The 15025-nt window shown below is 38.4% G+C and overlaps 1 protein-coding gene across 1 annotated transcript in view; it reads right to left on the bottom strand.

Moving 5' to 3' along the window:
• Nucleotides 1–14211, bottom strand: part of LOC148904586 (uncharacterized) — a 41420-nt gene extending 27209 nt beyond the window's left edge. Inside the window, exons 1-14 of the mRNA XM_089025010.1 lie at nt 13951–14211; nt 13651–13734; nt 12198–12267; nt 11707–11776; nt 9966–10115; nt 8942–9236; nt 5393–8464; nt 4700–4785; nt 4482–4601; nt 4006–4102; nt 3406–3448; nt 1502–2928; nt 1011–1171; nt 511–562 (exon numbers count right to left, since the gene is read on the bottom strand). Coding sequence (XP_088881136.1) covers nt 511–562; nt 1011–1171; nt 1502–2928; nt 3406–3448; nt 4006–4102; nt 4482–4601; nt 4700–4785; nt 5393–8464; nt 8942–9236; nt 9966–10115; nt 11707–11776; nt 12198–12267; nt 13651–13693 — 5686 coding nt within the window. The 5' untranslated portion in view covers nt 13694–13734; nt 13951–14211. The remainder of the gene's footprint in view (nt 1–510; nt 563–1010; nt 1172–1501; nt 2929–3405; nt 3449–4005; nt 4103–4481; nt 4602–4699; nt 4786–5392; nt 8465–8941; nt 9237–9965; nt 10116–11706; nt 11777–12197; nt 12268–13650; nt 13735–13950) is intronic.
• Nucleotides 14212–15025: the final 814 nt, after the last annotated feature.

Here is a 15025-nt window from a genome sequence, read left to right as displayed (position 1 = left end):
GACTGTCTCCTTCATGTGTAACGGCTTGAAAAGTAAAGAGATTAATACTGCAGCATGAATGGTTACGAGTCAATAGCACTTGAGGCCAAAGGCTGATGGCATGAATGGGCATTGACTTGAAGACAATGAGGGCAAAAGATCTACTTGTTTTAGTCTAAAACCTACTAGTCGGTTCAAATTAGGGATACAAAAAATAAAAATAGGTGGAAATAGAGGTTATTCACAATTTTTTGGTTTGTCAAACTGGCACTTTCAATGCGGCTGTACAAATTTTGATCCTCATGGCTTAGGCTTCTATATGTTATTAGAAAATAAACTAGCACAAATCAAGAACCAGAGACAAGGCCATAAAAGTTTTAATCTCAGTCTTTAGAATGCATTGAACTATGTACTTACCATGACAATGGACCAGGGAAGGCTTCAATTTGTTCCTGCTCTTTTATACTAAAGATGCCTCAACGATAAAGTAAAATATACATAACTTGATGGAGAAATAATGCCCAAGCATACTTTGTGTTGCATTCATTAGGTAAAAGAAGTGTTTGACAAAAATATTGCCAAACTTAGGGTTAAATAAAATAGGCATAATTGGATTAAATTTATAATGTACTGTAATTTAATAAAGTTTATTTGCACACAACAGCTGCAGCTCAGGACTACAAATGTCTGCTTAATGCAAAGACATGATTACAGTGAACTCTCATTACAGTGGACAACCTTGGAACCATCACTTGGTGTCCAGGATATTGCACATTATCAATAGTGAGAATCAATTAATGTCATTTATTTGTCAGCCTTGGCTTCTGTCCGCAACAGCAAGGTGTCTAACATCAGAGTTTCTGCAAGACGAGAGTTGCAGTACTGGCCACAGATCAATTATTGTGTCAAGTCAATGTGACTGTTCAAAAGGACCAGCCTTTACCAGCATCGTAGCCAGAGAAGAGTCAAGACTAGATGGCTGTTAATTAGAGCCCAGTCACTACTCTGTGGTACTGTCTTTCATCACATACCTTTAGTGTAGCTATCTCCACCAGTGGTTTCTGGCCATCATCAGGGTGGTGCGGTAAAGTCACCAACAGTTTCCCAGCAGGACCAAATTGACACGTCATGTGGGGGCGTGAGAAATGTAAGGGTGTGGTTCTCAGGGGTACAACCTCTTGTACCTCACCCTCTGTGATGACAAAGAAAATAGATATTAAGTAAATATTAATGATAAATGCCAAAAATGAATGGATGAAAGAGTGGATGGATGGTTGGGATAGAAAGACCTAGATGGACCTCTGTGATGACCAAGAAAAGAGATGAGTTAAGATAAAGGAGGAAAAGTTTCTTTGAAAGAAGGGGTGAAGGAAGGGAAAAGAGGAAGGGAGGAAAGTTTGAATGAACGAGCGAAAAAATCAACAAACAAAGGAATGAAGGAAAAAATAAATGAACGAACAAACAAAAGAACGAAAGAATGAACGAATGAACGAACTGACAAGATACCATAGTGTCCACATACCTTCTTGATCTTTTTCAATTACAGATTCCTCGGCCTGTTGCCCTTCCTTCGCCTGATTGTCATGGTAGCTCCCCTCTCCACTAGAGTACTGACTACCATGCCCTGAGCCGAAAGTGCCATACTGTTGATAATAATCATAGTATGGTCCATACCCAGGATAATAACCTGGAGCAGGAGGATAATGATAGGGCATGCCGTACGGCCCTGGATAATATCCATAATGATGTTCGTAACCAGGATAGGGATGAGGTTGTTGTTGATATCCATAGTAAGGATCGTGACTGTAATTATAACCCGCAGGTGTACTGCGCCCTGAACCTGATGACGGCGTAATCGATCTATGAGGCTCTTTATATTCACCATAATGCTGGTCACCTATTGGCTTAAAGATTCCTCTATCAGCACTGTCTCTATAATAATCATTTCGGTATGAATCTAGTTCATTTCGTGAGGAGCGCTCAGGTCTTCGATGATCATATTGACTATCAAAACTGCGATCCAAGTATGAGTGATCCAGGGACTTCCGTGATGAATAGTAATCATAGTCGTCGGTCCTGCGTTGACCTCTCTCATACTTATCATAAAAATCAATATTTCTGTACCCTTGGGCATCTCTTCTATCACGAGTATATCTATAATCTCTATCAAGTCTCTCGTCATGTTCTGAACCATAATGTGGATGATGATAATCGTCATTTTCCCTAGAGGTGTTGTGCCGATAATCATTATAGTCATCATGTCCTCTGAAGCTCTTTTCCTCAAAATCCTCATGGCTTGTTATCAGAGCATGTGACGCTGAATAATGTTCACGGTATGAATCATGTTCGTTGTGTCTACGAGAGTAATCTTGGTGCTCCAAGTGTTCATGTGGCACTCGAGATGGACTTTCTTCTCTTAGTTCCCGCACTCTAGGATTACTATAATGCTGCCTCTCATCCTCAACATCCCTGTGTCTTGAAAGTCTCCTTTCCTCAACATGTTCTTCTCCATAGCGGGATTTGTGCTCCCCTCTGTGTGGATTACCAACCCCACGTCCATCACTTCCAAGAAATTTTCCATGATATTCAGTCTCTCTAGAGGGATGATGAACTGATTCCTTAGGGGTGCCATGATCTCCGACATGTGGATTACCAACCTCCTTATGTTGAACCCCAAAATCATCTCCACTATGTTTCTCATGATGTTCCCTCTCTAATCCATGATGACCAGATTCCTCAAAACCATGCACAGTGTTCTCAGTTGGTAGAGCACCTAAACTAGTCAGGTCTTTTAGAGGAATTGTGGGGTGATTATGGAGTGATGATTGGACATGTTCTGGTGCACTAGAGGATGGTAGAATAGTACTTGTAGATAGATTCTCTGCAGTTTCTTGTCTCATTTTCTTTTGCTCTTTTTTCAGAGCTTTCAGTCGCTTCTTTTCAGCTTTCCTAGATATTCAGAACATTATCATTAGCTCAGTATTAATATTTATTGGTAGCATAATTTTAGACTTGAACAAAGAGTTTTGCGCTTTACGATTGCTCAAGCGACTATTATGAGACAGCAATCACTGCTTGAGTGGTGATTATGAGGCTTTCCTAAGTTTGTGAGAGCAGAAGTAATACCAAAACGTTTTCTTATCCTGAATTTTGTCTTTTCACTGACATTATTCAAGTCTAAAATTATACTAAAACAAGAAAGAGGTTCGGTGATTATGTTAAATATTTAGCTCGCCGCTTGAAGATTCATGGCTCGGCAAATAATCACAGATAATAACAGATAATCACTTTTTGGAAAATAATTGTTAAATGATAAGCAACCAATTATATTCAACAAAACTAAATGATAGTGTCTTTTACAGTCGCACTTCATATTATTTTTCATTTTGCTCTAGTTCTAAATAAATATGATTTTTTTTCCCTTACCTTTCTTTCTTGGATAATGTAGCCAATGATTCATCCTTGGTTTCTAAATCCGAACAAATTTTCAATTAGAATAATCATTTCACCACCATTATTGTTATCAGTCAATGGTCATCAAATGTTATCTTTGATATGATTTCTGAGAAAATTATTTTTCTTGATGGCACAAACAATATTTCTAACCATCATCATCATTGAATTTGAAACATCAATAACATTACGTACATCTTGTACAGTACCTACTAATCAACTATGTCATACTCTTAATATTGTCAGTTTAATAAATAAATAACTTAGTTAATAAAGGTGATATATACCTATTTCAAATAAAGTTGTCATCGCCAAAGGTGATAGGCAATAGGTAAATAACAATAGGAGATAGGTCATTCTGAGATCCAAGAATAGCTGGAATGACTTGTGTTTCTGCTTCTTATTCTCATCAAGAACATGGACCTTAGTGTTGAGACTGATTCAATGTTCTTTTTATTCAATGAAACCACTTCTATGTGGAATGACCTATCGCTTATCGCCTTTGGCGATGACAACATCTTTTGAAATAGTTTTATCTTTTTTACAGAATCCTTCAATGTAACATTAGCTGACCTTGATCTGATGGCAATGATTGTGGGTAACTCATATCCTGCTTCAGTTGAAGAGCTTCAGGAGTAGCTGGTGAAGGCACAGCTGGCTTGGGAGATTGCTAAAGTAAACAGTACAGGCAATAAAATAAGTACAATTCATGAACAACACATGATATTGCAATAAGTGCCTATGATGGGATTCTTTAGGGAAGATGTGTTCTTAATGGGGGGGAGGGGGGGGGGGATTTGCAGCAATAAACCTCTTTAAAATGGTTGTAGCCCTCCTCCTTTCACTCAGTAAGAAATTCATGACCCTCCATTATTTACAGTCAACAAGGAAACAGCTTTTGTCAAAATAAAAAGGGTTGACCCTCCATGAAAGTTCATCTCTTACTGAAGATGGCTCTCTCCTCTGAAGCCCCCCCTCCCCCCAAAAAAAAACCCTGAACGGGCACCAGATCCAGGTAGTCTACTTTCTTGTAAACAGCGCTGAAATACCTGTAATGCTGGAGCAAGCAGGAAACCTGGAGACATTGCCGCAGGTATATTAGTGGACCATAATGAAGAAGACATAGATACTGGAGTCCTTGATTTTTCTTCTCTTGTGGGTCTTTTAGTCTTATTTCATTAAGAGAAAATAATAATAAATTTGAAAAAGCAAATAAATTTTTTTTATAGATTCTCATCATTTTTCGGTTCAAAAATTATTTTCTTACCAATGCCATTGGCCCACTTTCTGGAGGAATTGGTGGTTCAGGAGTTGATGTCTTTGCAGGTCTAGCATTGTGTTCCATCTGAGCTGCTAAGAAATATAAATAACATTTATTTTATAAAGGCATGCATACTGCAAGTCATTTATTAGCAAGGGATTTAGGTAAAAGGCTTAGGAACGTGATCTTTACAGAACCCTAGTATAAACTACCACATTTTGACTACTCACTTTTCAATGGCCCTGCCCCTTCAATTTAAGCGTTACTATAACTTTTATAAACATGCGAACTCACTAGCTGCACCCTGAAATTTTTTTCAATTATTTTTGCTGCCGTCAACCAGAACTAATAAGTCCGTATCTTTCACATTTTTGACCGATAGCAGTGTAAAAACAAGTTTCATCTAGCGGCTGGCGAGTTTGAATATTTAAGAAGTAGTAAACTCATGTGATCTGTGACCCCCCAAATACAAGCACAAAATATATGAAGATATAGAAATATAGAAAAGTTATAGTGCTTGGGAACGAGGTTATTCTGGGCACAAAATATACTAAACTTTGACACATCTTTTTGTGCGCCCCCCCCCCCCCCATTCTTACTCGCCCTTTTGCCTCCTCCAAAAGAAACTAAACAAGCATAAATATAACCTCTTGACCACCTATTCACACTAAAAAACTGTCCTAATTATGTTAAAATTACCTTTAGGAAACATGGGTACAGGTGCTGCAGTGCTCACTGGTGGAGCAGGCTGGTTGTGCTCATGGAGTGGTTTCTTCAAGCCATCAACCACAGAAGGTGGCATGATATTTGTTTGGGGTGGTTGGATAAGTTCCTTCTTCTTACCAACACCCAGTGAAGGTTGTGGAATAGTATGTGTTGGAGGTGCAGTTTGCTCGTGCTTGAAGAATTGACTCTTGGGAATATTGGCCTCCATTTTACCAGCAGTGGTTGGAGGTGGCTGCCCAATACTTGTTGGTGGTGGGCCAGGCTGAAAGTATTCATGACCTCCTGTCTTTGAAACATCTTCCTTTTTAGCAGCAACCATGTGTGTTGGTGGGCCAGGCTGGAAGTATTTTTCGTCATTTTTCTCCATCTTATTTCCAGTCATGGGAGGTGGTTGCACCATATTTGTTGGTGGTGGGCCAGGCTTAAAATAACCCCGAGCACCAGTCTTTGCAACATCTTTTCCGACACTCATGGGAGGTGGTTGCACCATATTTGTTGGTGGTGGGCCAGGCTTGAAATAATCTGGGGCACCTTTCTTTGCAGTATCTTTACCAACACTCATGGGAGGTGGTTGTACCATGTCAGTAGGTGGTGGACCAGGATGAAAATACTTTTGGGCACCTGTGTTTGGGACATTTTCCTCAGTTTTATTTCCAGTCATGGGAGTTGGTTGCACCACATTTGTTGGTGGTGGACCAGGTTGAAAATAAGTCTGAGCACTTGTCTTGGTAGCATCCTCTTCTATTTTACCAACAGGAGGTGGTTGTACCATGTCTGTAGGTGGTGGGCCAGGATGAAAATACTTTTGGGCACCGGTGTTTGGAACATTTTCCTCAGTTTTATTTCCAGTCATAGGAGGTGGTTGCACCATATTTGTTGGTGGTGGACCAGGTTGAAAATAAGTCTGAGCACTTGTCTTGATAACATCCTCTTCCATTTTACCATATGGTTGTACCATATTTGGACCTGTCTGGAAGAACATATGGCTACCTGACTTTGAAACATTGCCTTCCTTTTTACCAACATCCAATGGAGGTGGTGGTACAGCATCTGTTGGTGGAGCAGATTGTTCATGGTGAAAAAAGTCATTGCCTGGAATCCTGCCATCTACTTTATCAGGCTGTCCAATATTTGTTGGTGGTGGAGCAGGCTGGAATTGTTGTTGGGCAACTTCCTTTGGGCCTTCTGCTATGATTTTGCCATTAATCATCATGATGTTTGGCGATGGGACAACATTTCCTACATGTGCAGATTGTTTATGTTCATAGGTGTCTCCTTTTGGAACTTCCTCCTCCATTTTATCCTTGGGAGATGGTTGAGGCATATATGTTTGTGGTGGTGGTTGGCTGTATGCATCATATGAAGTAGCCTCTTCCTCCCTCCAGGCAGCAGTTTCAATCTGACTTTGATCAGAGTTGCTACAGGTGTCTTGGGCGGACGACGAGGAGTCACTTTCTGAAGTATCCGGTGAATCCTCCGGCATGGAAATACTTGGTTCCAAGTCTGTTACCATGTCACTAGTCTGGCTAAAAGGCGTGGTTTGAGCAGCATCAATCTGCTGCCAAGTGACATGAGGATTGGTGTCCCTTGAAGCCATGTGATCTTGTTGGCCAACTTGCAAGGGCTCCTCTGGTGCATGCTTAAAAGGACCATCCTGTTCCCAAGCTATTTGATTCAGAGCATCCCCAGGTACTGTTGGCTCATGGTGTTCATCATGGGAAAAATTTTCCACTCCAAAACAACTTTGAATATTATCTACATATTCAGTTTCCTGTGAATAATCTTCTGGTGGAGTCTGGTCTTCCATAGCAACAGTTGGATGACTAACAGCAAATGGGTCTTCAATGTCAGGGACAACTTGATTAGGCTGTTCAACAGTTTGACCCAAAGTACCTTCAACAATACCAAAGGAACCAGCAATTCCAGAAGGAGTTTCAGGGGCAAAGAAACCTTCCCGTGATCTTTCTGGCTGGAGATCCTCATGGACATTAGCTGCCCCATCAGATTCTTGTACGGTTGTTTGAGGCTGCATTTGCTCCTGACCTGGGAATGGAAATGGTTGATGAGTGGCAAATGAATCTTCCACGTTAGAATGGGAACTCTCCTCAGATGGGACTTTGTGAACACCAAAGGTATTATCTGTTGTTTCTCCACTTTGTCCCAAAGGCCATTCTGTCAGCTTTTGCTCCTGAGGTGGAAAAGAAATTGGTTGATTGGAAGCATTAGGCTTTTGTGTTTTGCCCTCAAAAGCATTATCATTTGCCTCTTCAGTTTTCTGTAAAGGCATTTCTGGCTCTCTTTGCTCCTGAGTTGGATAAGAAAATGGCTGATTGGAGGCAAAAGAATCTTCGATGTTTGGAAAAACAATTTCATTTGACGGTTTGCTGAGGACCTCAAAAGCATTATCATTTGTATCTTCAGCTTTCTGTAAAGGCATTTCTGGCTCTCTTTGCTCCTGAGTTGGATAAGAAAATGGCTGATTAGAGGCAAAAGAGTCTTCAATGTTTGGAGAAGCAATTTGATTTGATGATTTGCTGTCAACCTCAAAAGCATTATCAGGCGCTTCTTCAGTTTTCTGTAAGAGCATTTCTGGCTGCTTTTTCTTCTGAGTCGGATAAGAAAATGGCTGATTGGAAGCAAACAAATCTTCAATATTTTCATGGGGAATTTTCTCAGAAGGTGTTCTGTGGACTTCAAAGGTATTATCAATTGGCTCTTCAGATTCCATTGAAGGCATTTTAGGTAGTCCTTGCTCTTCTGTTGCAGGAGTTGGATGATGATAACCAAATGATTCCTCTACATAAGAGGGACTTACATTAACCCTCTGTTGTTGTTCCGGGACACAAGAAGACCTTTCATCTCCAAAATCATTGTCATTTTCTAGTGAAGGTTCTGCTGCACTTCCAAAGAGATCCTTATGAGAAGTATCACTGACAGTTGGTTTTGAAAACAAATGTGCAGCTGACTTTGGCGTAGGGAATGTTGAGAATGAAGCAGCAGGGAATGCAGGTTCTGGCTGTGTGGAGGTTGCTTCTTTATTGAAGCCTAAGAACAAAACATTAAAGATTCATTGGAATTTCAAAAGTTATCAAACTAAGAATTTATGATGTATGATAAGGATTCTCAATATGTATGATAAGGATTCTCATTTCGTAGTACATAATACAGACATCCAAATTACAGAGGTGACCATAATAGATGGTGTTCATGACACAAAGGAGGGCAAAAATACATTGGTGCCCATACAGAAGTGACCATAATACATGGGTGTCCAGGATATACAGGTGTCCACAATGGACCATCCACAATAAATGGATGTCTCTTATACAGGGGTATGTGCCCATAAAGTGGCCGGGTGTCACTGTACAATAATAGCTACATGGGTGTCCACGATATACAGGTGTCCATAATGGACCACCCACAATAAATGGGAGTCTCTAATACAGGGGTATGTGTTCATAAAAAGGCCAGGTGTCATGGTACAGTAATAGCTATATAATTATGGAGTCATCATATCTGTACCTGTTTCTCCGTTATCATTCAAGCTAATATCATCAAATTCTCCATTGTTCTGTTCTGGAGCTTCAGCATTTCCACTCAGTGCAGCAGCATATGAAACACCAGTTCTCACGGAAGCTGACTCGGCTGCCATCGATTCTTGTGGAAACAAATGTGCAGTGTTTCCTGGAGTACTGGCAGACGAGTTGTTCACTTGTGCGTTGTCGAAAAATGAATTCAGTGAAGCACTTTCTACTTTTGGTTGTGTTATTGGTTGTTGATTTTGAGTTGCAAACTGGTCAAAAAAGTGACCAAAATTCTACAAAAAAAAACAAAAAAAAAAGAGAGAGAGAGAGAAATGCAGCAGGTTTAACAAACAAATATTAAAGGTCTACGTGTAAAGTGTTTTTGTAGGTTAGAATCATTTCCAATTAAAACTTTGAGTGAGTTACTCATGCTCTGGTTAGATCAACACAGGTTGTTTCAGGATTAAATGTTTGGTTTAGTGGTCAACCAAGGACTATTTCATGTAATTTGTTAGTTCATGATCATAGATACTCGAGTGCCACTTTAAAAATGTCACAGAAAAATGGTTAAATAAATTTCAAATTTTTGGTGAAAATTAATTGTTGTTGTGGTTGCAATCAGTCTTGCGAACATTGTCACAACATACAGTGGGACACACACTCATTTCTTGTTTTCAATCAGATTTTGTTTTTAGAACAGAAACCATTCAGAATATATCAGCAGGTTTAAAGATGTTAAACACAAGGGTTGTTTTTTTGATTAGACATATTAATTCCCTATTGTAACAGATATCTTCGGCTTGGGTGTAATGTTTTCCCATTTCAGACCACATGTCATTCCCTTGAGAATAAGATTTTTTGTTTAAGTTGTATCCATATTCATGTGTCTTCTTATGTGCAACCACTAAACAAAGAAATGTTACTCTAGTAAATGACACATGGTCTGAAATGGGAAAACATTACGCCTTACGCAGACTAACTAGTACTACATTCAATTACTGTGAGGTGAAATCATTAGTTACCTGTGGTTGAGGTTGTGAAGTAGTTATCTGGTGTCGTTGTTGTTGTGAGTAAGAAGATTGACCATTAAAACCATTAGAAAAACCATTGGACATGCAATCTTCTGAACTTTCTACACCCCAATCTGGCCATTCTGACCAACCATCATCAACCTGAATTAAAATAAGCCTCCTTTTAGCAACTCAAGCTCCATTAAACTTGTAACAGACCTTTTCTTGTAATCACCAAATACTGTTTTCTTTGATTAAAGACTCAGGTTACTCTACTTGCTCAGGGTTAGCATCATTTCAACATCAAATTAATATTCACAAGTTACCAACAATTATGTAAAAATGCACAACTTCAACAATAGAGCCTGGCTTTGCAACATCACATACGGGCACCCATAATACAGCTTGGACTGCCTGTGGTTAGATGACAGAACAATAAAATTCCTTTGCTCTCAGGAATTGTATTCTTTCTTATATGTAAAACAATTGTATTGTTCCTGCCATCTAACAAGGATGCTGCCATGTTATGGTACAAGCCTCTATACTTCATATTTATTATTATTATACTTCGCTGAGCTGGAACATATGAATATTGTAGACAAAATTGAGGCTAATGCTGAGCAACGGACAACTTCAAACAGGAGTATTACGGGTTGAGAAAAGAAAAGCCTTTCCTCCCTCAGGTTTGAAGAAACCTCTTGCTTCCTATGCTAGACACCAAAATACACAGCAGAAGTGTGCAAATATAGGGTGTCCATGGACATTAAGTATGTCAATGAGGTGGAATACGCATTTAAAATGGGTGTCATTTAAGTGAGATTTGACTGCAACTAGTGCAAACATATACAGTAATGCTAAACACAAATCTAATTTATGTAGAAGTCTACTCTATCTGACTAACCACTTTGTGCTCTTGAGTATGTTTCCTTTCTTTTCTAGGCCTGACATCAGGAAAATTCCCCCACAGACTCTGTTACAATGATATATTACTCTATTATCAGTTCTACACTTTACTGTCATACATAATCTGTTTTATAATGAGTATCATAAACTGATTGGCTGCCTACTGTGTTTATATTAGAGGACAGAGATACACTCGCACAAAATTTTTCAAAAATATTTTATAGAAGCAATATAAAATTACTGCTCATGTCTCTGTACTGTGATAAAAATACTTTGAGATGTAACAGGAGCACTGATTGGCTGACTAAGTCTGTGTTCATATAAGAGGACAGAGACACACTCTGCTTACAGTGTATGTCTCTGTACTGTGATAATAAATACTCTGGGAACTGTAGCACACTTGAAAAGCAAGAGAAATGCTCTGCTATGCTTTGTGTTTCTATACTTGCTTCTCTCATTCTCTACAGCTCAAAGCATGTTTCTATTACAGTACAAAGACATGCTCGCTCCTTTCATACTGCTTAAATAGAATTTTGTTATAAGTATATAATTTCATATGAGATTGTTAAAGATTTAAGTAGAGATAACTAGCTAAAACTAGTGTGAGCTGCGTTGGTGTTTCTAATCAAACAGTAATGATGAAAGGGTAAATTTTACACTGTGAAAAGATGAAGTAAGTAGTAAGTTTAGTAAGTTTTTTCATCTTTTCACGGTGTAAAATTTACTCTTTTTTCATTACTCTTTCATTAGAAATGCTGACGCAGCTCACTAGTTTTTAGCTAGTTGTCTCTACTTAGATCATTACTGAGATCAAAGTAGAAAAGAGTAAAGCAAAACGTTTGATACTCACTTCTTGAAGCATAGGGTCCAACTGTGGAGATACAGGTGGCTCCTGGTATGCGGTATTGCCATGGTAACCACTAAAAAGGAGATTCAATTATAAATTTTGAAGTAAAATAATCATGACAAGCATAATAATCTCTGGACAAACCAATGTTACCCAGCATTACTAGTTTTATAAATTTCCTCAGCAATGTACAACAAACAGACAACAAACATACAACAAACATAAGATTTATGATATTTTTCCCCATGAGGGCAGGGACACAACAACAGCATAGCCAATTACAGTGGGCCCTGTTTAGCACGGGCACTGAAGATGGTCATCACCAGCGTCTTCAGTGGATCTTTTACGTCTGCCTCATACAGGGTTATATAGTGAAGACAGACAGTTGTACATAAGAGCTAGGTTATATTATCACCAACCAATAAGTGGGTTTTCTTTGACTCTAAAATGACGGAAGGAATCTGTTGAACGAGATAGTAGTAACAAAACCTTACCCTATGTAGTTGTTGGTGCTCTTATCCTGCCAGGGGTTTAGATTCCTTTTTGTTGAGTCTGTTAAATTATCTGAATCACAATAATGACAAATAACAAACCAATATTAAAAAAATTGTCCTTACATGCCATATAATAGACCCTTTAAGCTGGGGTGTAATGTTTTCCTATTTCAGACCATGTGACATTCCCTTGAGAATAGATTCTTTGTTTAAGTTGTATCCATATTCATGTGTCTTCTCATGTGCGACCATTGAAGGGATTCTCTAGGGTATAAACATGGTTTGAAAGGGGGAAAACATTTCACACAATCTACTGTAAAAGGGTCTATTTCTCTTATAATTACAGTTGAACACTGCTGTTTCAGACTGTTAAGTGAATTAAAGAAAAAATAATTCAGGACAATGGGGCTTCAAGATTATCGAGTTTGAGATAGCAGAGTTTAATGCATCTACATGTAGCACATCACAGACTTGTTTTAAGTTCAATGAGCTTCATATTCATCTATCCCTATATAGCATATATACATACAAAATAAAATGAAGTACTATTTCCCCCTGAGGTATCCCATGATACACAGTACCAAGGGTTACTATGCCCTGTTAGTATAATTCACTACCACTACCAAGATCCATTGCACGCTTTCTTTTATCCATTTAATTAGCACCAACTGCTTTACTATTTTCATGAGGGAATATAAATCTGAAGAAAGGTAGTGGTACTTAAATGATGGCATTAAGCAAATTGCAAATTAAATTAAAAACACAGAACAGCCTTGCTTACTATTAGAGATATCAATATACTATCAATGGTCTTTATCATCATCGTTATCATTTTTTAGAAATAGTTTGTGTATATTTTTTAAATCAAAAATAGATCTATGCTCCTGGTCTCTTAAGTTATCTTTAGTTAAAAACATGTAAAAATCAATTGGTTTAACAGGTCAAAACAAAGATTTTTTTTAAAGAAAATAGTCAATTACTCCCATGATATGAGGGCATTATTGTACAATCTTTAAATACATATGGTTTTATCTACGTCTCAAATTACATAATAAATTATTGCACAACACAAATGCACACACCATAGTCCAGGCTCTATATTACAGACACTGAACTACAGGTTTGTAGATTGTTCATAACAAGATCTTTCAATAAAAAATTTCTTATAAATTTATGGGTCGTTTTTCTATCTTGAAAATAACTTTTGACCCTTGAAACTATACGCAATGTTTTATTTTAATGCGATAGTCAAAAACAAGGCTTTATCTCTAAGAAGTCCTAATGCTGACGCTTCCTTTACTAAATCATAAATATTTATCAAGCAGTTCGAGGATGAAGACATGAAGGTCTGGATAACCAAACATCAATTATTTTAAGACACCGGCTCGTAAAAAAACCCCGGTTCTCTAGCAACACCATCTTGGTATTCTCTACGACATTTACCATCACTTACCCGGCTGGGAAGGAGAATGACGGGGTCTTTGTTCGTAAGCCATGGTGGATGCCACCGATCGAACTACATGGACTCCTTTGGACACTAATTCAACGAGCAATTCGTAAAAATTCAGATTGGAAAAATAAAGTTTTCAGGTACTTTGAACAGGCATATATCTTCCTCGTCCTTCGAGGTGAAATATTCACGCATCCATTGGAGAAATCGGCTTGAAATTTCACCACAGGAGAGAGGAATAAATGGCCTTAAAGTACATGGCGGTAAAATAAATAAAGAACTCAATCTGGGCTCGAGACTTACGTTTCTAGTTAAAGCATTTCTTATTTTACTTTCACGTTTTCTTGAAGCAGATTCGGCTGCCACGTCACTTGACGCATCTTGTAAGAAGAAAGCCCGCTGGCATGACTTACTACCGGAAGTGAAATCCTAAACCGGAAACGGGTCGTGACCGGAAGTCGAAACGGACAGGGTCGTACCAAACTATATCTCCGGAAGTCCGCTTTCCTCGCAATTTATCACGTTATAACGTCTGAATATTTTATTTATTCTTACCTTTGTAGCCTAGTTCGTGATTTTTCTCATTTTTATTTTAGTTTTTGTCAAATAAATTTTAGAAAATCTTCATGAAATGTTATAAAATGATCAAATTCTCTCTATCCAGAAATAGTTGCCAAGATACGTGCTGCAAAAAAGAGAGTTATAGGAGACCGGCATCGATGAAAAATGCTAAAAAAATTTAAAAAGAAAGCCTTATAAATCAAAAAAGCTAGATATACTATACAATTTAAGATCGCTAGATTAATTGAGTGTCTATATCTATTGAACTTATAAAATAGTTGCGCTTCTTCCACTTTCTAGACTTGATCCATTGAGACTGAGTTGTCCAACTCTCTACCTTATCGTTTTGATGATCTTGATATTCCAAGATTGATCGGTGCTATATTTCCTACCTCACATGGTATCGACTGACCAGGTAAATGCTGAAATCTATTTTATCAAGCTAATGAAAGGGTTATATCTAAGGTTATCATTATTTACCTACCTTACAAAAGATTCAATCTCCACCCTAGTACACATCGCCACGCATTGACTGTACAGAAGGAAGTTTGCTCGATGCGAATAGAATTATGGGAATATTTTGATTTTTTTATGAATGTACTTAAAATGCATGAATGGGAATCCTGTGTTATATAAGCGCGAGCAGCAGTAAGGGGGACTCGCGGTCAATGTCAAAGATTTACGGGTTTTACAGGCGGTTTAAGGAAGGCGCCGGCAGCGGGAATAAGCCGCGCGATAAGTCCTTACTGCTGCTAGTTGTCGAACCGCAAACGGAGGTTAAAATATCCTTTACATATAGATGGACACCATCACAAGC

This window comes from Actinia tenebrosa, unplaced genomic scaffold (genome assembly GCF_029948245.1).
Source record: "Actinia tenebrosa isolate PJP-AT-01 unplaced genomic scaffold, QUT_ActTen_1.0 PGA_scaffold9__36_contigs__length_13948895, whole genome shotgun sequence".
Classification (NCBI taxonomy): Eukaryota; Metazoa; Cnidaria; class Anthozoa; order Actiniaria; family Actiniidae; genus Actinia; species Actinia tenebrosa.
The sequence above is the reverse complement of the archived record's forward strand: the minus strand, read 5'-3'. Positions and strand labels throughout refer to the sequence as shown.